The following is a 27,902-nucleotide window of genomic DNA, read 5'->3' as shown; positions in this document are numbered from 1 at the left end:
ATTATTTTTCTAAAGTCAAAATCATTTTTCAAGCCTCCCCTCACACGTCTGCAGCCTTACTCCACAATCTGAGTGTCTTGCTCACTTCTCTGGAAGGCTTACTCGTGGGTCCCTCTATTAATTATCTCATGAACTTAAAACAACTTAAAAGCATTTATTTGTCTCCATTTGGATATAAGCTCATAACAGCAAGGCCACCATGGCCTGATTACTCTCAGTACAGTGTTTGAGGCTCATTCATTTACTCATTCATTCAACAACTATTTATAGCATGCCTGTCACTGGGACTATGCAATAAACCAGAGAGAAACACTTACAGAGAAAAACTAACAACTGGATTTTGAGATTGTGGGAAATTTTTCCAAACAGAACGCTCTACATAGACCAGGTTTGCTGAAAGCATTAGCAGAAGGCTAATACAACAGAACTGATTTGCTTTCACAGCCAGTGTGTGTTTCTGAGTTAAGGACCTCCCTATCTCCAACTGTTTTAACCATTATACGTGAAGTGAACCTCCTGTGCTTAGTTAATAAAAAGCTGGTAGACTCAGGCTAGTGAAATACATCTAATCGATGTTTATTACTGGTATAAACAAGTGAGCAGTAAATATTTAGGGGAAGGAGAAAGAAGAAAAACTGCTCTTTCATGGCAAGGGCCTGAAGTCCAAGTGTCAAACTAACTGCATGGGTTTAAAAAAAAAAAAAAAAAAAAAAAAACTTGTTCCCATTGGAAACCTTCGATTGAAATAAAATGTATTGTTGTCTTAATGTGTACATTATATCTAGATTTAGTTCAAATACTGTTTTTGTTTCTATGCTCTTGTGGAATACTTGCTTTTCTGTTTTGTTAGCATAGATTAATTTAAATTTTGTTTTTCAGGCAACCCAGTGCCAAAAATGTAATACTATTGTATTAGTCAAGCTTTCCAGCACTGAACAAAATAACTGAGACAATCAACTTCAGTATACTGTCTTAGATGGTGACTGATTATTTTCACCTTTAGTAGGATTTTCATCAACTTTGAAGAAATTCTAGTTAATTCCACTTTTTAAGAGTTTTCAAAGAGCATAATGAGTGTTAATTTTCAAAACGTTTCATTTAAAACATTAAATTAACAAATCTGTAGAAGCAATTGACATGGTTCAGCATTGCTGAATGCAAATCCTGGCTCTGCTCCAAGAATGAGCAGCTTTGAGCAGTAGTTTCTGGATCCCTGGATATCATTCGTCACTCATCTGTCCATACACAGTTTACTTTGTTGTTTTCTTTTTTGTTTGTTTGTTTGTTTGTTTTTTGGTATGAGGGATCGAACTCACAACCTCACGTTTGCCAGCCGCTAAGCTAAATCCCCAGCCCTACTTACTTAGCTTTTTACAGTGTGCCAAGATCATAGTACTGAACAAAGCAGGCTGACTTTACAGAGACAGAAATAATAATATCTCATCTTGTAGGACTGTAAAAATTAACTGGAATCAAGCTTGTAACACATAGAAGTTTATTAGTGACAATTATTATCCAGCACTGTCCCTCTGCCTAGCACATGTAATCTCAGTCCATATTTACTTCTCTTCATTCATTATTGACCGTTTTTATGTGGCTCCTCCACTCCTGCTCTAAATCACCAGCCCCTTTCTTGTCCCTGTAGAGTGAGCTCATTAAGTCTCCTTGCTGAAGATTTTCAGGATGAGATGAACTTTTCAAACCAGACCAGGCGAGCTCATAAGAAGCACATCTCTGGACAGAGTTACCCTGGAAGCTCTCTGCGGCTCCTGCACAAGCAAAGGAATAGTGTCCAAAACTCATGGCACACTTTTCACTGCCCAGAAAATGCCTGTTTCATCCTTCCATTGTGTATGCTTCCCAGGTATTCAATTTAAGGTGTCCAGTCAAATGAAAATGATGAGAAATTTCCTTTTTTGCTAGCAAGTTTTTTGTCTTCCATAACAGTTGCTTGAAGATTCTTCACAAACTGTTAATTAAAATAAGAGGGAAGTCCACAGAATACTATTTAAAATGCCCTCATTTAAACCTGCCTTCTTCACAAAACAGACCCACCCCCAGAGACACAGTTGCTTCCAGCTCACGGTCCAGACACTGGAGAATGGTTCTAAGGGTGTTTACTTGGAGCGTAAAGTGTAAGGATGAGAAGAAACTAACATTTAGTGCTGTTGTGCTTCTTTCTAGATACTGTGAGAAGCTGTGTAGCAAAGCTGTTCTTCACCTGCTCTCTGAAGGGCCATTACTGTCTGTACAGTAAGTCCAGTTTCATTCTCATCAGCCAAGAGCCTCAGCCATGGATCCAGATCATGTTTCTGTTTCAGCAGGTGTGTATAATCTGTGTTCTCAGTCTCATTAGTGAGCTGATGGGCAATGATGCCATAATCAATTCAATAATTTTCATTGAATGAATTCTTCTGCTGAGACAATATGTAGATTTCAGTAATGTGTACATTTTATTAATAATTCTTAGTATGCATTTTCTATATTTTAAGACAGTTTCCTTAGAAAGGATAGCAGGCAAAAACAATTCTTATCTTAAATATACTTCCCTTTAAAAATGAAAAATGCAAGAGGAAAAAATGCTTTTGTTAAACAATTACAAAAAGAGATTATTTGGGAGAATGATTTATTTTTTTAAAATGTAAATTTCATTTCTCTGGAGTAAGTTTTCTAAAATTACTCTCCAGTTAATTTTAATGTATGAATATCTCTTTCAACATAGTTAAAACACTAGAACTAAAACACACTTTTTCTATTAAATATATGTATATAGTGAAAGGGAATAAACAAGAGCTTTTTTCCTTTATTTTTTTATTTTTTTATTTAAGGAGAAAAAGGGAAAAAACAGAAAAAGGGTACAAGTAATATAAAATTTAAAAAATAAACAGTAAGAAATCACTAGTTAATAGATTACATATTCTCATCTTAGAAATAGTTGTTCAAGTTACAAAATTGAAGCACGTAAAGTGGACTTCCAAACAGTGAGAGTGCAAACAGTTTTAAACAAGAGTTTTCAATTTAGCAATAAAGAATTTCATTTTATCCTAGGTGTGCTAATCTTTCACTTAAATGTAAATGTAGATTATAAAATATTAAAAATACAAGAGATCTTAGACATAATTTTTATAGGTAAAATATGGGAAGGAGTTCAAGGGAAGAACTCAGGTCATCAGATCTCTGATGGTGATATTTTAATTGCTATACATGTGTTGAAATATAAAACACGCACTTGACAGTTACAAACTCAGCAGCAGTTTTGTCTAACCAGCCAGACTTGCTTTTCTTGTCAATTTCACACACTCAAATGGAAATTCACAGATTTTGGTCTAAATGTTACTTTTCATATTGATGATTCAACTCAGGTCCTGCTTTTCTTTAAATGAAAAACTATATGGTATATAAGTTTCTGATAATAATTTTTAAATTCCCAAATGTGTTCACTTGATGAGTTGACTATTCAGTGTTACTGTTTCATAAAATTTTTACATCAATCACTTGCTTGAGATCCTCTCCTTTTTCCCATTCAGTACTAGAAACTGCTCATTTAGTGATAATAATGAGTTTATTTCTTGAAAAAATGATTTACTAAATAGAGGTTTTACACACACAGATCATATAGAGGGTTTCATATAAAATATGACTTTGTAAGTCAATTATCATTGCATACTCTATCAGACATAAAGAATAATACTTACGGTATTATTTGTAGATAAGTAGTATTTTCTACCCTTTATTTGATATTCTGTATGTTTTCATAAAATTGCTCCTTTAAATTAAAACATTTCTCATGTTTATAGGTACAATATCAGAACATATAAATTATTAGAAGCTCCATCAATTAGTAAATATATAAGCATAGTTTAACTTTTCCTTTGAGAATTTGATATTCATTGACTTCAGTCAAATATATGTAAATATAAATTTCTTTGTTAATAACCTCTTTGCACAACAATTAAGAAAATACTTTAAAGCTTTAAGAATATTCACCTGTTATACATTTTAGGATTGAAAATGTTTTTGTTTCTCTCACATATATTGTTCACATTTGAACATCTACATAATGAACGATTAGTTATTGAATTTATATTCTTCAAAATCTACATTGTTTAAAGACTTTCCTACTCCAGTGTTAATTTTGTACCTTAAATTTAAGAACTTTGACACAATAAATACAAAGATTATATGAACTACTTCTCAGTTAAGCAACGTTATTTGGAAATCATAAAGAAAAACATTACATTAGAAGGTTTAGTTATATTTATAGAGATTAAGACCAACTGCTGTTTTAGTCACTTTCCCAGCTCTAGGACAAAATACTCAACATCCACAAGTAAAGGTGGAGAGGTTTCTTTGGCTCACAGTTTTCAAGAGTCAGTCCATGGTTTGTTGGTTCTGAGGCAAAATAACATGGTAGATGGGCATGGTGGAAGGGCCAGACAGAGGACCGTGGCTCCCCACATCACAGCCAGGAAGCAGTGCAAGACATTGAGGAGGATCTGGGGGGAAGAATATACCCTTTCTATATCCACTGGCCCAACCCTTCCAATCAGGCCCTGCCCCTAAAAAACAAGAGACTTTGGGGGACATTTTAGGTCTAAACTATAAAAATTGACTTGACAAGTTTGCTAAGTACTTTAAATTTTTTGATTAAAAGAATGAAAAACCTGAACTATGTGTTTATTCTTTAAGATAGATCTCTGTTGTTTCATTTAAACTCCAATAATGTTAAAGCTCAAACCAAACCTCTTCAGTGCCTTGGAACCCATCCAATGATGCTGTTAGGCCAAGACATAATGTTACATCTCTCTTTTCACTACCCATTCAGAGCCTGTTCCCCGAACCCCTGTCTATACAGAGTGATTCTGTGCAATTCCTGAGAGCCCTGTGGGAGAAGACTCAAGCAGGAGGTGCCCAAAGCTTTGAGATAGCCATGACACAGTCCACATTTCCACAGCAGAAGGTAAATACTTCTCTTCCAGGGTGTGTTACTTTAAACTAAGATTCAAGACTGTCTTGGAGCAGTTTGCCTTTTTATTAAGAGTTCAATCCCTCTTTCCTCCCCTTATAATCAGAAAATGCTTATTAACTGCTTTCATGTGGTACCACAGTAGACTCAAGACAAAGAGATACCTGTAGAAAAGGTCACTGGCCCTTGAGGCCTGAGGCTTGGAATCCCAGCCTCCAGAACTCTGACAAATTAATTTCTACAGGTATTTTCTTATAGCAGCACAGATAGACTAAGACTTAAGGGCTTACCAAAAGCTTGAAGTTTTAGGAAGCCGATGAGTTAAAGAAACATTAAGGAAGTCAAATCAACAAGACTTGGTGCCTAGTAAGAAAAATAGAAGAATGAAGGAAGACTCCAAGTGCATTGTTTGGCCAAATGGATGATGACGCTGACCCAAAAAACAGAGACTATTAAAAAAAAAAAATGAGGAGAGTGTGAAGATAAAGCATTCTGGTCATGTGGGCAGCTTCCTATCATTATGACCAAAACAAACTTAAGACAAACAACTTATAAAAAGGAAAGATGATTTTGGCTCATGATTTCAGAGGCTTCATTCCATTTTCACTAGACCCTATTGCCTTGGACTTGTGGTGAGGCAGTTCATCATGGTAGGAGCACATGAGGAAGAAACTACTCACCTCTTTCAGCTGAGAGCAAGACAGAAGAAGGGGCTGGTGTCCTGGCATCCCTATGCCACACCCTATTGGAATAACTTCCTTCCACTAGGCCTCACCTCCCAAAAGGTTCATCACCACCCAGTAGCACCAGAGGCTGCTGACCAACCTTTTAACATGTGGACCTTTAGGAAACATTTCACTTCCAAGTATAGTTTTGGTTTACATACTTCACTGGTTGGAATTCTAGTTGTAGACCTTACAAAAAAGGGCATGACTGGCAGTATAGATTTGGAGGTCAAGAAGTAGCACCTGCTGTCATGGCTGGGTCACTCAAAGCAAATATATATATGGAGAGTGGAGAATGGTTGTATTACCAACTTTTCTCTGTAAGCCCTTTCCAGGTTCAAAGATTCTGGTTACTCATATTCTGCTTTCAAGAAAGCCCAATAATAAGAGCCTACTGGACAAACTAGAAGATCTAAGATTATAGGCTCATCGTCTCTGTCTTACTTTTACTTTTTGTTGTTGTTGCTATTGACACAAAAAATGTATATATTAATGGAGATCATGTGATGTTTCAATACATCATTTGTTTTTATTTGTAATGAAAACATTCAAAATCTTTCCTTGCTTTTTTGAACTAAATAAGACATTTTCACTATCTGTAGTTCCCTACGACACAATAGAAAACAAGAACTTATCTCTTTTATCTGACTATAACGATACCATTTAACCAACAACTCCCTCTCCCTTGTCTTATGGTCAAGAAAGGAAACACGCCAATATTAAATAAATGCAAGATACAAGCAAGTAGCAAACTCACTAATGTAAAACTAAATTAATCTCTCTTAGTTGATAAAGAAATGTAAGAGAATGAGAAATGGGTGTGATTAATCAGAAGTTTATTTTTAAGGGCATAAGGGAAAACACTAAAGACATATCCAGCTATTGCATCGCTGTTTTGGTTTTGGCTTAAGAATCCAACATGCAGTATTAAAAGCAAAGGAAATACCACAACTGCATAACAGTAAAGTAAAATGGAATTCTTTGCATAATTCATTCAAATTTCCATTGTTGCATCATGTTCAAAGACAGTGTTTCAAATTCTCATAAAGTTTTCATTGTGAACTGTATTTTTACTAGAAGTAACCAGTGAATTGAAACTTGGCAGATTGTTTCAAGTCCTAAGAGATTAAATTTTTTAAAAAACTTGGCAACCAGTTTTATACTTTTATACTTGCTTGCAAGTAGAATTTTTCATTTTTCTACTATTTCTTGCCAATAAATATTCCTCTAGGGAAAATTAACTGTAATCAGCATTTCTCTGAAATATTTAAAGTTTCAAAATTTGGTTTGTGAGTCATAAAACAATGTTTATATCTGGAATGTACATTATGTGTCAAGTTTATTAGCCCAAGAATTTCCCAATTAAATTGCTATCCTATTTTTTATGAAGTGTTATACACACTAAATTCAAAATAGTTATGAGAATTGTGTGGTATGCTTTATTTTCACTATCTATAGAAGTATACATGCCAATGTACATATTTATACACACTGATAGGTGTAAATGTGTATGTACACATACACAGACACACTAATGATTTGTGAGTGATGGCCATTTGTGTATCTGCTGCTGTATGGAGTTTCATCTCAGCCAAATAGAAGCAGATGCTTCTAGGAAGACAACAGAAGATGCTACTAAAAAAACTGTCTGAGTATCTACAGTGTAACATTTTGGTAGGTTTGCTACTATATTCCTTCTTAATAAAACTTTGGAATTTTAGAAGTGGAATTTATTGTAAATGCTTAATTGCAAACATCCTGAAGGGAGAAAGACAGGGCTTAATCTCCTTAAGATTGATGCAAACCAATAACATGGGCTCAAAGGAGACTCAGCCCTGAAAATATATTCATTCTCAGTCAAGGTACTCAAAGCTAAAATAACAAGTTATCCTTTTTTGATCCATTTTAATTTTTTTTAAGTACAGTAAACAGTGCTGTGTAGGACAAGAAAGTTTAGGCACACATTTCAATTGGAGTGTAAATTATTTCAGCATTTCTGAAAAACAATTTAACAATGCAATTCAAGGGTATTATTATTCATTGATTTTAAAATAAAAAAGAATAAAATTGATACAGAATTTCAAAACAACATAATGAGATTAACAATGGTTAACATATTGCATATTGTTATCTTTTTTCAAAGTGGTTGTTCAGATTATAAAATATAAGCATAAAAAATGATCAAATAATAAAAGCACAAACCATCCTAATTCAAGAGTTTTAAACATGTTCCTATCCCTTAACACCTTAATATTATTCCTGTGACTGTTCTAAAGAAATAATGAGGGGGCCAGAGACTTAGCTCAATGGCATAAGCACCTGTTTGCCAAGCATGAGCTTGAGTTTGATCCCCAGTACCAATAAACAAACAAACACAATGATCACATTTATCATAGGGAACATATACCTGTACATAGTAGTTCAACTTATTTTTTTAAAAAAGAGGGCTGGGGATATAGCTCACCTAGCAAAGCACCTGCCTGACAAGCTCAAGGTCATTGGTTTGATCTCCAGTACCAAAAAGAAAAAGAAAGAAAGAATGACATGTGTGTACAAGATACATGTACACAAGAATTGTGTAATGATTTGTAAATACCTTAAATGTCTAAATATGAGAGAATAACATAATTATACAATCATACAAAAGAATATTAAGAAACCATAAAATTATGTTTATGAGAAATGTTTAATAACATGAAGCATGATAATAGCCAGGATACAAAATTATGTATACAAACAGTATTATCTGGAGAACTGCCCATTGAAGCAACCAAGTGGAAAAGGACAAAAATATTGACAATGGCTTATTCTTATTGATAAGATTAGTACTTTTAAAATTTTCTCTATTTCTTTTATAGTCAATCTAAAAATTATTTCATGGCTTTATATTACCAAACACTAATTAGTTTACTTAAGGAAAATTTCACTCTAAGATAACTGATTTCCATTAAAAAGTAAAGATTTTAGAAAGAGGAGAAAAGCTGGCTGACTTATCAAAGAAATGAGGAGGAACTCTGTGGAGCATATAGAGAGCATTATTCATAACTCCCCTCTGGTGCTTCTACTTCCCAGTCCTTCAAAGACAGCAGAGCTTCATCAGAAGGTCAGCCAGTTGGGGAGGTTGCTAACAGGCAAGAATTTGAGGGAGAAAGTGCTTTTATTGACACACATATTTCAGTTCCCAAAGCATGGGGAAATTCCATATGTCACAGAAATGAGGTCTCAAAACTAAGAAACAAACAAACAAATTAAATTAATTTCACAATAGAAATAAATTATGCTCCATCTGGCTACCATTTGGAGATTTACTTTCAGTACAACTGCTACAAACACACTTGACAGTTCCCAGGGTAACTGGCCAGAGTGTTGAAGCATGAATGAAACTGAAACACCAGTTCTGGTGGGACAAGAGGAAACTTTCTGATGCTCCCAAAGGTTTTGATGTGGTGATTTGAGTTAAGATGTTAATGTACTTAAATAAATAAATGCACAAGTAAGTAAAGGCTGTGTTTATTATACGTAGAGTGTAATGATTCAAAGTCTAGTGGAAATTTAATTCGGTGTGCATGATGCAAAGGACAAGTTTTGTACCAGTTCCTCCTCCTGGGAGCAGTGTGAATCAGTGTCTGGCTAAGCTGTGAATAAGAGTATTCAAACAAGACAGGGGTTAATCCAGTGACTGAGGAATAAACCAAGTGAGGGCTATCAATCATGGCAGGAACCAGAGGCAAGGAGTCTTAGAGGATGCAGTTAAACGAAGGGGATACAATTAAACAAAGGAGAAAAGCAGAGAACCAACAACAGAAAAGCAACAAGACAAAAATAAGCCAATGCAATCAGTTATAACCATCCATGTAAATGGACTCAATTCATCAATTAAAAGAAACAGACTGGCAGAACAGATCAAGAAACAAGATCCAACAATCTGCTGTCCACAAGAAACACATCTGACTTAAAAAGAAATGCATAGAATGAAAGTCAAAGGATGGAAAACAATATTTCATGTGACAGCAACCCAGAAAAAAGCAGGGGTAGCTATTCTGTTTACAGACAATGTGAACTTCAAACCAAAAATGATCAAAAGAGATAAAGAAGGTCACTATATACTCATTAGGGGAAAACTTCAAGAGGAAAAGGGAAGAGATAGCAATCATAAATATATAAGCACCAAATGTGGAAGCACCCTACAATATAAGACAAATACTAATAGACATGAAAAATCAAATATACAATAACACAATTTTAATGGGTAACCTTAATACCCCATTGTCACAAAGAGCTAGATCAACTAGACAAAAAATAGCAGAAAAATAACAGAACCAAATCAAACCTATGAACAAATAGACTTACAGATGTTTACAGTGTTCCATACATCATCAGAATACACATTCTTCTCAGCTGAACACAAGTCATTTTATAAAATAGACTATATAATAGCCCACAGAACACACTAAGTGCAAAGTAATTGAATTATTCCATGCGTATTATCTGACCATAGTGCACTGAAATTGGAAATTAATGGCAAAACAAACTTCAAAAACTACATAAACATAGACATTAAGTAACACCCTCTTGAACAACCAGTGTGTCACAGATGAAATTAAAGAAAAAATTAAACAATATTTGTAACTCAATGAAAATGTAGATACAACATACCAGAACCTGTGAGATGCAATGAAAGTAGTCCAAAGGGGAAATATAGAGCAATGAATTCTCACATCAGGAAAATAAAACAAGTACAAATAAATAAGATAATGCTGCACCTCAAGCTTCTAGAACAAGAAGAACAAGTCAAGACTAAAGCTTATAGAAGGGAGGAAATTATAAAGATCAGAGCAGAAGCGAACACAATTGGGACTAAGAAAGCAATACAAAGAAATTAATGAATCAAAAAGTTGGTTCTTTGAAAAAATAAACAAAATTGATAAGCTCCAGCCAACCTTGTCAAGAAAAGAAAAAACTCAAATTCATGCAATGAAGAATGAAAAGGGTAAAATTACTACAGATTTTATAGAAAAATCAAAAGATCATTGGTATCTACATCAAAAATCATTACTTGCATAGGCTGAAAAACCAGAAGAAATGGACATATTTCTAGAAACATGAATTGCCAAAACTGAATTAGGAAGATATGAAAAATTTTAATAACCCAATATCAGTTACTGAAATTGAAAATGCAATTTAAACTTACCAACAGGCCAAGGATTTAGCTCAGTGGCATGAGCGCCTGTCTGGCAAGCACAAGGTCATGAATTCAATCCCTGGTACAAAACAAAAACCTACTAACAAAGAAAAGCCCAGGTCTACTGAATTCTATAAGAAATTTAGAGAAGATTTAACATCAATACTCCTCAAACTCTGTAATGAAACTGAAAGGGAAGAAAAGGAAGCAATTCTCCCTAACTCATTCCTACAGGCAAATATTACTCTAATACCAAAACCAGAGAAAGACTCAAGCAAAAAGGAGAACTACAGGCCAGTCTCCCTAATGAACATAGAAGCAAAAATTCTCAATAAAATACTAGCGAACCAAATGCAGCAAAACCTCAAGAATATTATATACCATGATCAAGTAGGATTCATCCTAGGAATGCACGAATGGTTTAACATACACAAGTCAATAAATGTAATACATCACATTAACAGAGCTAAAGACCAAAAAAATCACATGATCATCACAATAGATGTAGAAAAAGCTTTAGATAAAGTCCAAAACTCTTTCATAATGAAAGCCCTACAAAAAATTGGAATAGATTATCTCTACCTCAATCTGATAAAAGCCACCTATGACAAAAACCACAATCAACATCATACTAAATGCACAAAAACTGAAAGCTTTCACTCTAAAATCAGGAACAAGACAAGGATGCCCACTATCACCACTCCTATTCAATACAGTTCTGGAAAAATTAGCCAGAGCAATTAGACAAGAGAGAGAAATAAAAGTTATAAGGATAGGAAAGGAAGTTAAATTATCATTATTCACAGATCACATGATACTCTACATAGAAGACTCCAAAAATCCCACCAAAAGGCTCCTAGAGTTAATAAGCAAATTCAGCAGCATAGCTGGAAACCAAATCAGCCCTCCTAAACCAGTAGCATTCTTGCACACAAACAACAAACTCAATGAGAGAGAAATTAGAGAAAAATCACCTTTCACAGTGGAATTCAAAAAAATGAAATACTTAGGAATCAACCTAACAAAAGATGTAAAAGATCTAAGTATTGAAAACTATAGTACTCAAAAAACCATGACTGAAAAGGATATCAGAAAATGCAAAGATATCTCTTACTCTTACATAAGAAGAACTGACATTGTGAAAATAGCCATACTCGATAAAACTGCATGTGTTAAGATAGATGACCATATTACTAAGTTTTTGTTGGATCATTGAACACAACTGTTTGCAGTCTCACTGTTTGAATGTCCACTTTGTATGCTTTAATCCTGTAACTTGAACAACTATTTCTAAGATGACAATATGTAATCTATTAACTAGTGATTTCTTTTTTTTTTTTTTGAAATTCTGTATTACTTGTACCTGTATACTGTTTTAGGTTTTTTTCTCTTTTAAATAAAATTTAAAAAAAGAAAAAGAAAATAGTTATACTGCCAAAACTGTAATACAAATGTAATGCAATCCCAATCAAAATATCATTAGCATATTTCTAGAGAATATATTCCTAAAATTCATTTTTAAACAGAAGAGAACTAGAGTAACAAAGGCAATCCTGGGCAACAAAAGCAAGGCAGGAGGAATCATAATACCTGGCTTGAAGTGATACTACAAAGCTACTGTGATAAAATCAGCATGGTACTGGCAAAAAAAATGAACTTAAGAATCAGTGGGACAGGAGGCCGAGGATTTAGCTCAGCAGCATAAGCACCTTCCTTGCTGTTGTGAGTTGTAAGCTGATCCCCAGTACCAAAAAAAAAAAAAAAAAAAAAAGAATTAGTGGGACAGATTAGAAGATGTAGACACAACTACAAGGACACTCAGCTACTTTACCTTTGACAAAGGAGCCAAACATGTTCACTGGCAGGAAGCCAGCCTCTTTTATAAATGGTGCTGGAAAAATTGGCTTTCCACATGCTGACAATAAACACTAGACCCATGTCTATCACCATGCACTAAATTAAAGTCAAAAGGGATCAAAGATCTAAATATTAAAACAGAACATTCTCTCTACTGGATGACAAGGTAGGTAGAAATCTTGAAGACCTAAAGGGAGGCAAAGAGTTCATGAACAAAACACAAATTGCACAGGAAGTACATCAAATAATCAACAACTGGATTCTCATTCTGGTTTTTGCACATCAAAAGAAATAACCAACAGAATGAAAAGAAAACCCATAGAACAAACAAAATTACCCAACTGCCTCTCAGACAAAGGACTTATATGTAGAATACATGAAGAACTGAAAAACATCAGGCCCCTCAAATTCAAAATGACAAATAAATACATGAAAAAATGTTTAACATCACTGGTCATTCCAGAATTGCAAATTAAAACAACACTGAGATTCTATCTCACTCCAGAAAAAACGGCTGTCATCAAGAAATAATCAATAACAAATGTTGGCAGGGCTGTGGAGAAAAAAGAAATCCTTCTACATTGTTGGTAGGAGTACAGACTGGTAAACTCACTGTGGAAATTAGTGTGGAGATTCTTGGAGGTCCCATTCAATCCAGCTATTTCCTTTCTGGGTGCTTTCCCAGAAGAACTGAAAACATTATGCCACACTGCTATATGTGCACCCAAGTTTATAGCAGCACAATTTGTAATAGCTAAATCTTGGAAACAACACATGTGCTCATCAATCAAGTAATGGATAAAAAAGATGTGATATTTTTATACAATGGAATATTAGTCATCTATAAAGACAATAAGTTTGAGGATTTTATAAGTAAATGGATGCAACTTGATAACATACTCATACGTGAAATAAATCAGACTCACATGTGTAAATATCATAGTCTCCCTAGTGTAAAAAAAAAGTGAAAGAGTAAGTTCTAAAATGTACAATAGATATAGTGAAAATGAGAGGGTAAGAAAATGCCCAAAAGGAAAGAACAACTGTGATATAGGAAAGGAGAAAAGATTATATGTATATATGTATACATATGTATGTGAATATGTATGTATATACCAGGTAGATAACTATACTACAAATCTCTGCTAGTTTATAAAAAAGAACAGTTTGCATTTTCATTGTTTGATAATTTTTATGCCTAAATCTATAATCTGAACAACTACTTTGAAGATAAAAAATATGCAATAATTCTGTATCATTTTTATCCTCTCTTATTTAAAAAATAAAAAGTAAAATAGAACTACCATATGACCTGTGTATCCCACCTCTGGATATGTATCCAAAGGAAATGAAACGAGCATATCTAAAAAAATAGCTACATGCACATGTTTCTTGTGGCACTACTGAACAGCACTAGTGTCTGTTCATGTTTACTGTGTCTCCTCCTGGCTGTCTCAATTTCTTGAATCCGTTCAAAGTATTTATAGCAATTTCTGGCCAATAAAAATATTATGGTATGTTCTCACTCACTGGACCTGGCAGCATGTGACATCTGGCTCTTCCCCAAAGTCAAAATGACCATGAAAGAAATGTTTTGAATTGATTCAGGACCTCAGGACAGTCACAACAGTACAACTAAAGATACTCTCCAAAGAGTCCTTTCAAAACTACTTCAGAAAGTCTAAAAACAATGGGAAAGACATGTTCCAAGCAAGAGGGAGTATTTTGAAAGGCATTTACATTTGAAAGGTATCTTTTATTGTAATGTTTTTAAATTTAAGCATTCACTTCACTTTTTTTTGTTTTTTGTTTTTTGTGGTGCTGAGGATTGAACTCACGACTTTGTGCTTGCTAGGCGATTGCTTATGCCACTGAGCTAAATCCCCAACTCTCACTTTACTTTTTATTGTACCTGTCATTTATAGCCCAGTGAATGGAACTAGAGGACATTATATTAAGTAAAAAAGTTACACACAAAAAGACCCTGTATATTCTCCCTCATATATGGAAGCTAAAAAGTAAGTCAATCTAAATTGGAACAATAATCACTAGAGACTGGGAAGGGGAGGTAGAGAATAAAGGGAGGTTGGATAACAGGTCCTAAAATACGGTTAGATAAAAGGAATAGGCTCTGGCACTCCACAGCACAGAAGGATGACAATTGTTCATTAAACCCATTTTTTTTTTTCTGAAGATTTAGGAAAAAGGAGCTCAAAATATCTTAACATAAAGAAATGATAAAGAGAGGGAAAGGTTAATTACCCTGATTCATTGTATGTATTTCAAAATATCACAATGTACCCCACTGATATGTATAACTGATGTGCTAGCCAAAAATACATATTTTTAAAAAGAAAAATAAAAAAATGAAAGTTGTACTATTTTCTTCTTCCTGCATCACAGTGAACCATCATGCCCAACCCTGGAGTGAGCACACTCCCCTTCTGCAGCCTTGGAAGAAGTGAAAGGGCCAGATAGGAGGCAGTGGATGCAGGGGAGAGTGAAGACCAGAGAGTGAGTCTGGGGAAATCCACTCCTACCTTATAGACCAATGGCAATGAGCGTGGCTTTTATTGCAGTCTATGGGAAGCCATTGAAGAATTCTGGGCAAAAGACAATGTCCGGTGTCTATATCTGTTAGGCTGCTATAACAAAATGTCACAAGCTGGATAGCTTATAAACAGCAGAAATTTATTTCTTACCATCCTGGAGAGAAAGGCAGATTCATCCAAGATCCAGGCAGATTCAGTGTCTGATGAAGCTCTACTTTCTGGCTTATATGTAGTACCTCCTCACTCTGTGCTCACTTGGAAGAAGAGGCAAGGAAGCTCTCTGGAGTCTCTTTTTATGAAGGCATTAGCCGATTTATGAATTTTTAAATCCCAAAGCCTCACCTCCAAATACTATCACCTTGAAGTTTAAGATTTCAACATATGAATTTCGGGAAGCAGAAAGAAATATAATCCTTCAGTCTCTCACACCCAGCTCATTGTTAAATGACCACTCAGACTGCCATGGAGACTATGTCAGAAAAGGACTTCCACGGTTTGAATATGGACTGAGTGTTCCCAGGGGTCCATGTGCTGGCGGTGTGGCCCTCAGTGTGGCAGTGAACCTTTAAGAGGTAGGGCCTAGTAAAAGGCAATTCGGTCATGGAAACCTTGCCATCTGAAGGAATCAATGCTAGTCTTGAGAACTGAGCTTGTTTCATGATAGCAGATCTGAGATAAAACAGAAATCTGCTTTTCCTCAGCCATGATCAACTATTCAGGCGCTGCGACGGAGTGCGTGCTGGCTTAAACATGGGATTCTCAGTGAAGCAGTAATCCAATGGTGAAATGTCTGAAGACAAGTGAAAAGTGTGTTTGAAGGGATGGAGGTTAGAGACGCCAAACAAAAGAAAAGCTTAAAACCCCACTGAAAAGCCAATAGAGAAATCAGAAATATGATCTCTAGAGTCCAGAATAAAACATGATTATTTTCTGAGTGAAAAATAAAAAGATGGATTCTCTTCACAACAACCTTCTCTTCTCCCAGTCTCAACACATACTCTGCAATTCCCTTTCGAACTAATAGCATAAGCACATCCATCATACAGCTGGCCAAGGTCAAGGAAGACAGACAACAGCCACAGATGAAGTTATCTGACTATGGTGTATTTCCACCAAGCTCTGTGAACAACTCACAATGGTAGGTGACACCAGAAAAGTTGCAGCTTAAGCCCAAGATGAATTATCACAGTTTATACAGTATCAATAAACCCTCTGCCACAGCCGCACAATAGTTCAGCTAGGATTAATGTAATTGACCTAAGATGAGAAGTTAGAAGATAAGAAGTCCTTGAGAGAAATAACCTCAACCTTAGAGACTTCTACAAACATGCTTTTATTGATGCCTTCGGACCAGTGAATTTGGAAGTCCAGCCAAATTCTAAACTTTACCTCCCTAAACACTAACTCCAACCTAATTTGAATTCATGTCTTTCCCTTCACAGCTATCCATCAAAGTCCATTGTTTAAGCAGTTCTACATGCATAACCCATTATGTTAAGTGATTGCACATTGGACCTAAGTAATGTAACTCACCACTTAAAACCAGGGTTTTTGTTTTTTCATTGTTGTGCACTGGCCTGTTGTTTTATAGTTCTTGTTTCTTAATTTTTATATTCTCCTTGGAAATTTATTACCCTTACATTTTGGTAATAAGTAGATACTATTCATGTCTCCCTAACAACCATCCATATATACTATACTAATGTTATACATATGCCTCTTGAAAAGTTTTAAATTGCCATAGAAATATTTTCTTGGTGTAGCTGAAATCCTGGTTTATCACATACATTGTGTTTTCCTCATGTTTCACCAGCCACACTGTCCCATAATGAAGTATGTCCATTTTACTACTGTCGGGAACATTCCTTCACAGTCAGCCAGATGTTCTGCATCAGCCAAGGAAATTAAGAAAAAAAGAAAAAATCTTTAGAAAATAGTTAACAAAATAACTCTATCCCTAGGGGAACAGAGGTATGCAGTCCCTCTGACTGTCTGTTCTAACTCAATAGTGGTTTAGATTCTTTTCTTAAATAATCAGTGCATAAGCAAAAATTTTTTGCCCTTGCTGCTATCAAGGGTTTTGTATGAATGCCTATAAACAGTGGGCACCAAACTGTTCGAATAAACAGCACCCCTATCCATTTATCCTCAGAGTAGATCCATCAAAGTAGCAGCCAGAAACTTGGGATCTGGGCTAGAATCCTGGCTCTACCACTTACTTAGCTCCTTTTTTATCTAACTCTTCTGTGTCTCAGGGTCTTCACCTGAAAAATACAAAATATCACAGTTCGCGCTTCATGGGGATATTATGAGATTTAAAAGACACTATGCACACAAAACTCTTGGAAGAATAAGACTGGCACACTGGAAGAATTCAATAAGCCCCACGGTATTATTTCATTTCAATTTCTCTTCAAGTAACCTCCAAACAAAGTAAGCGATTGCCTCCACCATATTCTCATGACCTTTTAATCAAATGTCAATAAAGTAATCAGCAGATATCATTTTATTTTAATGTCTCTGTCCTTCCCACTGTCAATCAGGGTCTTCCAATTCACTTCTGGCCTCTGGCAGAGCAGCTACTCAGTGAATATGTTGTGACTACATATTTGTAGTCATGACAAAATTTTCACATTTTGAGAAAATTTCATTTTCACAAATAACCCAGCATTTATCTGGGTCAGGTACGTTATAGAAAGAAACTCCTCAAACTGAATATAGATTTTCACATGAAAAGCTGAGTTTCATGACAGTGATGAGACATTTTTTCTATTTTCTTTCGTTGTGACAAATATGCTCTGAAAACTACTTCAAAAGAGACTTCTAAAAAGGTATTGAGCAGCACCTCTAGCTAACATATCCGTAGCTATCCTGCTTTAAAACTCACTTCAAAATATAAATTCTAAGTTTTTACCTAAAAATATCGTAACTATTCATACACCTCGACACTAACGATATCGAGAAACAAAACACTCAATGGAATCATTTGCTCTTAATTTTAAAACCTCAGCATTGCATGTGGATTAGAGAAGTTTTGGTTCTAATTACCACAAAGTGATTGGAATACATTACCTTCTTCCCTTTTTGGGGTGACAGGAAGATGGATTAATCTCTACTTTATTTGAATTCAGTATATAAATGTTTTCTATAATTATTTTCAATACATTTTTTTGTATTTCTGTACTATGTTCAATACAGTTTGGGGCTCTTGATGAGGACCAAGATGAAAGCAAGAGTTTTTAAAAATCTCCCTGCTAAAGGGCAGTCCATGAAGTCACTCGGTGCCCCACCTCAGGCACCTCCTACCAGTAAACAGGCCTCCTTATAACAAACCGAAAGTCCTCAGGCTGCTTAGAAACCCCTTTCCCCATGAAAGCTGAGTGCAGCATTATGTCACTGCCTTCCCTAGTGTTGATCTTTCCCAGCTGGGACTGTAAGAGTCCCTGAGAAGCTTGTTGGAAATGCCAGCCCCGGGGCTTGTGTAGACATCACAAATGGTAGGCTCGTGACACCGAAGCTTTGACAAATGATTCTAATAATTCTAGGGCTGAGGGCCCCAGAGTCAACTCTTAGAAAACAGCAGAATACAGGCAAAGGCAGTTAGAATACAGGTGACTTGACTTGAGTCCCATCTCCACCACCAAATGCTCTGCAAGTCGGTTTAGCTTACTGCAGCTCCGTTTCTACATCTGGGGACTAGAGGCAACTCTGCTTCCTTCACGGCACTGTGAGGAGTGTGAGATGCGAGGACACATTATCCAAACCCTAGTAAAATGCCTGGCCCAGAGCTCTGTGAACAACGACAGTAAAACTATTACTTCATAAAACTTCAAGGCTGTCATTAATTCACCTGGTTAGCCATCTCTTTTCTGGATTTAAATACATCTGTGGCTCTGCTTCGAGTTTTTTTCCATTTTTCACCTCCTTGGTAAAACCTGAATGCTACAGTCTGTGTCTAAGCAGAGCCCGGGTTCCTCATTACCGTCCTGTGTAGGGATCTAATTATTCCTTAAATGGGCATACCGCACTGCACCCTTTCATTTTGGAACCTCATTAGGTTCTGCATTGGCCCACCTTGTTATCTGCATCCTTCACCAATGTCCCTTTCTTCTGTACCTCCCCTCAGTCCTCACATCTTTTTAATGCCCATTTCTTTATTCATAGCATTAAATCCTTCCTTTTATGTTTGTCATTATTCCCTCGTTTCTACACAGCTCATTACACCCTTCCATCTGTGAACTTCATTATGCTGTTCCATTTTCCTCATTATGTCCTTCCTCATCATGCACATGTTATTCACTAGCTCTTCTATTCATGCATAGCATTGCCTTCTTTCTCTCTGCTTCTTATCGCAACCTGCCCTTTCCACCCTCCCCATTTAATGTTCCCATTTGTGAATCACATTATACCCTCAATGCCTTATCGTTACACTTATGCATCTCATTACACCATTACACATGCACATTTCCATGAGCATTTCTGCTTGTACATCTCACTGTGGCCTCCATCAAGCACGTGCACGTCGTTACTCCCCTTTGAAATGTTTGTGCTGCATTTTATCCTGTGATGTTTGCATCTCATTATATCCAGTGCTCCCAGATTTGACAACAAACTAACAAAAACAGACAGATAAGATGTTTCCTGCTTTTAGACACTAAATATGTTTCTTAGGCACATAACACCAGTGTTTCTTAAACAAACCGCTCATTTCAGAAAGATTTGCATAAACTTATCCAGCTAACAGATGAAAAGCATTATGTTTTATATACATAAAAGGAATTTTCTGATCTTGATTTTTTTAAGTTATCATTATTTTCACTACTTTTTAAAGCTCGTCTATCATTTGCAAAGTAGTATAATTATCCATGAGTTAATTCTTGCAACAATTCCCTGAAGTTTAGGAACCACACAATACTCTGTGATATGTTATTTGCCAATACTGAGTCAAATTATGTTTTTGTGATCCTTGAATATAAAAGTTTGACTTTTTAGATCAAATCAAATATAGTTATTGTATTCTATAATGTTTATTAGTTTTTAAATGAAAATGTTCTTTAGAACTTCTCTCTAACATGAAACAAACATGAGGATTTTCTTCCAGTCCCTTGGTGCCAAGACTATATTCAGAGTTGCCACAAAATGCCAAGAGGAATTCAATTCCTCTCAATACCCAAGATCTCAAAGGATGGCAGCAATGTTGTCTCTTCTTAGCTGTCTATAATGATAACGAGAATTTTGCCACACTGGTTTAATATATTCTGGTATACCTCAAGTTCCCTTACTAATTTGGAATAGAAAGATGAAAGCCAGTAGGCTATAGCATATGGGTGACATCCACATGAAGCCTGAAACACGCTGAGCTCTTCTATGGCCATGCTGGCTCCTGTGCTGTCTCTGCATAATCTGTGTCCTACCTGCTATCTAGCTCCCTCCTCATACATTCACTCACACAAACTTCAAATTTCAAATTAGAACCAACAATTTTCACACCTCATCTCTTCTTTCCATTTTGCACAATTTGGAATAATACATCTGATTTTCAAGAATGAAAACTGCGCTCTTGTGACCAGATCATTTTATATTTTGTAATACGAAGCCAAATATTGTAGCAACGTAAAATCATATGCACATGGAAACTGACAAATTTCTCAAAAACCAGGTAATGGACACAGGTCAGTCATTCCCACATCGGTTTCCAAAGGTACATACAGTTAGCTTTCCAGTTAGTGTACAGCCGAATAACTTAAAGAGCTTTTTTAAAAATGCAGATGCCAGGCCAGGGATTTAGCTCAGCAGCACAAGCCTCTACCTGGCAAGTGCAAGGTCATGAGTTCAATCTCCAGATACAAAAAAAAAAAAAAAATGTAGATTCCCAGACCTGACCCTAAACTCATGAGGTTAAGCTTCCAGGGTAGGATCTGTGTTTGATGTTCATGGAAAGTTCCAGGGATTCCTGATGTCAGTGCCAAACAAGAATTAACAATCTGTAAAACTGAGGGTCTCAAGAAAGGTCAACTTGCCATACTGATAGATTCAGACAAATATTTTCAATTATTAACATTTTACTCTTCCTAAATAAAATGAAATAATATGAATTCCTGTAATACCTACGAAGATAAAATCATAAACATAAATCATTTTTTGCTGTATTGGGAATCAAACTCAGGGTCTTATATATGCAAAGAAGTGCTCTACTGAGCTACAATCCCCACCTCCAAGACTCAGTCACATATAAATCAGTCTTTTGGACTTGAGTGCAGTGGTGTGTGCTGCAGTTCCAATTACTTGAGACACTGAAGCAGTCAGACAACTCAAGTCCAGGAATTTGAAGCCAGCCTAGGCAATATAGCAAGACCCCACTTGGAAAGATGAGAATGAGAGACAGAGGGAGAAAGAAAGGGAGATTGACAGAGAAACCATATCATTTTCATTGTTTTGTTGGGTTAGGTTTCATTCCCTTTTGTTTTGTTTGAATATGTTAAATCTGATGGCATGAGCAGCAATTTCAAAGACAGCAAGATATAGTACAGTAGTCATTTTTTATTTACTAGTTGCTTGTTTTGAAGTCCTTTATTGTATTCACTGTCTTGACTTTATTGCTTCTATTCTGCTATGGAGTATTTTTACTATGTCTGAAAGTATCTGCAGCTATTTTGAAGACAACAAAAGACATTATAGTAACCATTGTTGGTTTCATAAGGTTTTGAGTTCCTGTATCACTTATACTGGTTTATTTTTTATTGGCTTTACCCTGTTTTATTTTCCTTGGTCTTATCTTCTTTAAAATAAAACAAAATAAAAAAGTTTTAAAAGTTGAATGATGATAGTTGAGTAGAGATGAGAAATAAACAACTTACATGCTACGACTGATATAAATTAGAGATAAGATATATGTCCCTGAACTAGTAAACATAGTAATTTGTTGAATATCTGGACAAAACACTATTCCAAAGCTATAGAACTGAAGACCAGATGAAGATTTGATCCAGTTAAAGGCTGAATCTTATAGGAAGAAGCTTAACAGCAATCATACCACACATGAATGAAGTTGTATTCCAGTTTTCCTCTGTAAATAATACTGTGGACCCACCTGACTTCTTTGGAACACAGAAATGTATCTCCTTCATCTCTTCGTCAAATGGTTTCTGACATCAGGTGATAGAAATACCAACTGGCATGAACTGAATTCAATAGTAATATTTTTCAGAAGTTCAAAGACATAAAAAGATTAAATTGTAACATGAACATTCTTTAAAGGCTCTTTTGCTACTTATTCATTCAAAATCCAGGATTGTTTTTTTCAAAATACCAATACTTGTATAACATAACACATTATAAAGATAAGTTGCTAATCATGTTCCCTCAAAAAGTTCATTTTGCAACCCAGATTCTCAGTTAGTCAGAGTATTTGCAATAGAAACAATCATAAAGACAAAAAGCCTTCATTATGGGAAAAGATGAGGATTTCTAAAAATTTTTTGCTGACATTTCTTAAAACATACTTGAACCATGTGGCTAGATTTGAGCCTGTTAACTAGAAATTCACAGAACACATGAGGCAAGCCTGTGGTTTTTTTTGTACACAAAAAGCTTTAGAACAGAATTTAAATGTGCCAGAACCCAAAGTTCTTCCAGATGTATGTTTTCACTGGTTTCTGGAAAACTGTTTCACAGTACCCTCTTGCAGTGTATAGACCATGTTACACGATCCAGACCCACTATACACTTTCATAGAATCCATTTTGTCGACTCAGACTGTCATCTGTCAGCAAAATAATGTTGTAAATATTCTCTCATCTTTCCATGTTGCTTGGTTTATTTTTCCCCCAAGAGTCCCTGTAAAAGACTTTTTGTACACTGTTTTCCAAATTCTTACTCTCATTAATGATTTTTTTTTACAGTTGGAGAAAAACTGATCTAACTAGTTGTTTCTGAAGACCTTTTTCCCTCCCGTGACTTTTTACCATTTTGAATGAAATAATTCTCATCAGGAAAATCTTTCTTTGTGCATGTTTATTATAACAACTATATAACTTTTGAAGAGTGTTTGGAAAAATATGACTTCTCTAAACAGAGTTATCATTTACATTGAAAATTGGCTAAGAGGCCAAGTTATTGGCAGAAATCACTTATTTGCAGTTGTAGGACCAAAAGATTTGATCTCTTACTGACTGTTAGACGTCATCCATCCTGAAGGTCATACTATGGCAATTTGGACAGCAGGAGAGTCCTGATCTATCTGCTAACACGACAGCTGTGTGTACATATGCAGTGTTGTGTGTGTTTAATAATCATGAGATGAATAATCCATCACCTTTGACCTATTCTTGGTTAGAAGCAATTCATATCCAAGGGAAAGGATTATACAAACAGATGAGCACCAAGAGTTGGGAGACCACTAGACATCTACCTGCCACAGTCCCATTACAATTAGAACATGAAGTAACTTGGAGTTTGGTATGAATTGTCTGTGTCATTCTCATGAGCTATGCTTGTCTTAAAAGAAGTCTGTAATCCTCCAAATCAACTTTACTTCTTTTGTCTTTAAAAAAACTCAAGCTATATAGTAATTCTTGGGTAAGACCAAGAGGCTGAAGAACCCAGAAGGGTAAAGAAGATAGGAAAGTCAAATAATGATCTCAAGCACATTTAAGAGGTCAAAAAAAATTTTTTTAAATGTAGTTGGTTTGTGCATACTTGTTTTGTGATTTGTCTTGATTTTTCACAAATGTTTTAAGTTACGTTTCATCTGTCTCTCCATTTGAAGCTGGCTGCTGGTGCCGACTTCAAAAGTTCAGAGAGCAACCATCTACCTCCTTCTCTCAGTCCCTTTGCTTAGTACCTAAATCCTCTAAAGAGCTGAGCCTGCTCTTATCAGAACTCAAACACTGGGATATAGCTTGCCATCTGTCTTAAGCTATTTAAGTAACTTTTTGCCAAGACAAATGTGGATTATAGGTAATAACCTGGGATGTTTCTGGTCTCAGAACAGGAAAAACAAAGGAACCCCTAAGTATTATTTTAAGTACTTTATTTGCTGCAGTGTTTGGGCTGTATGAAAACTTGATCCTTAATTGTGTAGGAAACAGAGAAGTGATCTGCATGCCAATGGCCAAGTACAGACTTCAGAGACTTAGCAGTTTTGAAACTGATATTTATGAACATCTGCTTTTTCCCCATAAATTTTAATATGAATTTTATCCTTTGAAACCTACAAAACTCCCAGGTGCTTCTTCAGTCTTTATCTTGGGGAACATTCTTTTTTAAAAAAGTCTTTTTTCCATTGAGCACATTCTAAATCACTTTCATTAAAAATACATTCTTATATATAAAGTGCCTGTTGGAATGCTTGTGATAAGCTACTAAGTGTTAGCAATCAAAGTGCCATATTCATCATGTTAGGCATCTAAAATATCTATTCATAAACATATACCATAATGGTCTTGATAAAGCATGTTGAAAAGAATCAATTTCTAGTCTCAGCTTATATCTCTCATTCTTCCATATATTCAATGTTTTCTATATTACAGGTAAGGTAAATATGAGGTTATACTAGCCAACAAAACATACAAAATCCTTGTCCACATTTTCTTTATGCTCCAGTGAATGTCAGTGTTCTCTAAAAACATTCTGTAAAAAAAAGAATTCCTCTAAATTTTCCATAAGACCTTTCATATAGTTCATTGGAAATGGAGCTTTGCACTAGTCCTGAAAACTAATGAGGTTATCCCGATACTGATACTAGGCTAGATTCTGTTGATATGACTGTAAACAAAGTAGATATATTACTGCTCTCAAGGAGCGTATACTCTAGCATACATCTTACCTGTGTCAGGAAATGTAGAAGCAGAAATCAGGCTTTGGGCTAGGACCTGAGTAGCCAAGTGGCCATTCTCTATTTAGATTCATTATAAACAGTGAAAACATTACCTCTATCACTTAGCTCTTGGGAATAATAATTATTATTGGTAGAGAGGATAACAGTGTGGTGGTCAAAGGAAGGAAATGAAGTCCTCATTCAACAAAGGACAAACATGTAAGTTGACTAGGCATATGCAAGGTTAACAAGAACATTAAGTCCTTCTTAAAAGGAGAAACTATTTTAAAAGTTCAGTTCTAACCACTCTGTAAGGAAAGATTCCAGTTATTTACATAATAGGCAAGCTTCTGAAGGAAAGTTGAGTTATTTGATCTGGTTAGGCTAATAGTTCTCCATCCATTTACAGTCTAATGGAGTCTCTACGGCCTCAACAGGAGCATGCTGGCAAGGTGCCACAGAAATGTAAAACGGGGAGACTTTCTTAGTGATCCAATTCCACTAAATCATTCAGAGGAAATGAAGTTAACTAATTTACAGATAACAAACTCAAAACATTATTTTGCATTAAAACCAATAGAGCTGTATTATGGAATAGAATGCAAAATTTAAGCCCATCCTCATATTTTCCAGCAGCTCCTTCAAAACCAACCTAATAAAAATCATATATTCTGATATGAGTAACTGGTTCTTAATGTACATTTTATATAAAATGCAAATAAAGATATAATCTTCCAGAAGCATTTTCTTCAACTACCACTTGGATATCATTCCTTTTTATAATTCTGGAGCTGCTGCTATGCACAAGAAAACTCTGAGCCATTTCAAGTTCTAATACATCTCTGGACCCCAAAACTCAGCCCTGGCCCATAATCCTTTGCTGTCTACTCCCATGGGATAAGTTTGAGTTGAGTGCTCTTTTCTAAGACCAGCCGAGAGAGGTCTTTTCAGTGCTTTCTCTTGATCCTTAGCCCTGAGATTGAGCATTGTTCATCCTGATTCCATGTTCCCCTTTCTAGTCTCTGCATGCTGTGCATCAAGCAGATAAGCTCATGTTTTTCTGCTTTGTGTTCCTGAAACAGGATCTGGACCAGGTACAGCTCCATCTAGAAGAAGTGAGGTTCTTTGATGTATTTGGCTTCAGTGAAACAGCAGGAGCATGGCAGTGCTTCATGTGCAACAACCCTGAAAAAGCAACTGGTGAGACCCCCCTATCTGATGTTAAGAATCACTTGTGACCCTTGGATTTACAGAGAACTGTGAGCTCCATTGTTCCAGTTGGTCTTTTGCTTGCATAAACATTCCATGTTGTAACAAAGCACAGAATTGTGACTGATCTCTGTTCATGCTAAGAAAAGCTCCTCACCAAAGTGGCTGTTAGAAAAACCAAAAGATGTTGGTAGGGAAGGGAACCCAGAACTAGAAATGACCAATAAGAACAATCTTTTACCTGTATGTGAGGATGAAGAAAACAGTATCAGTTAGAGGTGTAGTTTAATAGTAGGGTGCTTGTGTAGCATGCATGAGGCCTATGTTCCACCTACAGAACCAAAAGAAGGAAGAACCAATTTCTATACTAAACATGTCAGATACACCATCTTACCTGATAACCATTCAAAATAATCTAATATATTATTTGTTTTGCTTATGGGGAAACTGAGGCATAGAGTGGTTTGTAAATACCCAAAGTCACACAGGATTTGAACCCAATCAGACTCCATAGCCTATGTTGTTAACTATATCTCCATTGTTTCCTAGACACACTTGCTCCAATCTGACAAGTGGAAAGAAGTTGATAACAATCTTATGTCTAAAGGTTATGTTGTCCTTGGAAACTGAATATTTCAAAGACTAGTTTGTCCCTGAGAGGACCAAGGTTTTGTCTTCCTCACTTTCCCATCATGGTGACAAAATATCCAACACCTACAACTTAAAGAAGGAAAGGTTTATTTTGGCATTTTGGTTTACAGTTTCAAAGGATTCTGTCCATAGTTGGCTGGCTTCAAGGCAGAACCAAGATGGCAGAGGGACTTGGTGAAGGAAAAGGTGCTCAACCTGTGGCAGCCAAGAAAGAGAGAGCAAAGCAAGGATCCAGGATTATAAACCCTTCTAGATCATTCCCCCAGTGAGTTGGTTCCTCCAGCCAAGCCCCACCTCCTAATAGCACAATCAGTTTCTGAACTACTGATGAGTATTGTGTCCCTATAATTTAACAACCTTCTAAACATATAAGTCTTTGGAATAACATTATATATCTAAATTAATAATTCTAGTTGCACAGCTTAGAAACTGTGATTTAGACCAAGCGAGCAGTATAAAATACTATCAAACACAACACTATTTTGTAGATGAGCCATTCCCTAGGTAGCCATTGAATACACCACCTGTATACAGTCCTCTAATTTGAGGATTCTGTACATCTTAAAGATTATGCATTGTGGCAGTCCTATCCTCTTGTTAATTGCCAAGATGTTGAAGCTGAATCAAAAAAGTGTGTTCACTGGGCCATATGGAGATGTGAGAAACTCACGGAGAGGTACCAATTAAAATGCATTACCCCATGGAAAAGGTATGGATGGAAGGACCTGGCAGCTAAAGATGCCAGTCTCTGCAAGGCACAGATTGTTGGCTGATGCCAGAGTCCAAATTGAATCCATGCCAGATATGAACACCCTAATTTTAAAAAGTTAATTCAGGCAAATAAGGAATTGGGGAATTGAATGTCTCCATTATAAAACTTTCTAATTAGACCTTATTTCACATATGAAAAAGACAGAGCATAAAAGAAGTTTTATTTGAGAGC

At 35.8% G+C, this 27,902-nt stretch overlaps 1 protein-coding gene across 7 annotated transcripts in view; it reads left to right on the top strand.

Moving 5' to 3' along the window:
- Positions 1 to 27,902, top strand: part of Veph1 (ventricular zone expressed PH domain containing 1) — a 236,848-nt gene that overhangs the window by 186,070 nt on the left and 22,876 nt on the right. For 5 of the 7 annotated variants that reach the window (XM_063249249.1, XM_063249248.1, XM_063249246.1 and 2 more), the window contains 3 exons: positions 2,185 to 2,324; positions 4,826 to 4,960; positions 26,182 to 26,299. In XM_063249249.1, coding sequence (XP_063105319.1) covers positions 2,185 to 2,324; positions 4,826 to 4,960; positions 26,182 to 26,299 — 393 coding nt within the window. The remainder of the gene's footprint in view (positions 1 to 2,184; positions 2,325 to 4,825; positions 4,961 to 26,181; positions 26,300 to 27,902) is intronic. The other 2 variants (XM_063249245.1, XM_063249247.1) reach the window with 2 other exon arrangements.

The sequence above is a fragment of the Cavia porcellus genome, unplaced genomic scaffold, assembly GCF_034190915.1.
Source record: "Cavia porcellus strain 051 isolate PalLab524CR breed Dunkin Hartley unplaced genomic scaffold, mCavPor4.1 scaffold_5, whole genome shotgun sequence".
Taxonomy (NCBI): Eukaryota; Metazoa; Chordata; class Mammalia; order Rodentia; family Caviidae; genus Cavia; species Cavia porcellus.
This window is presented reverse-complemented; position numbering and strand designations above follow the sequence as displayed.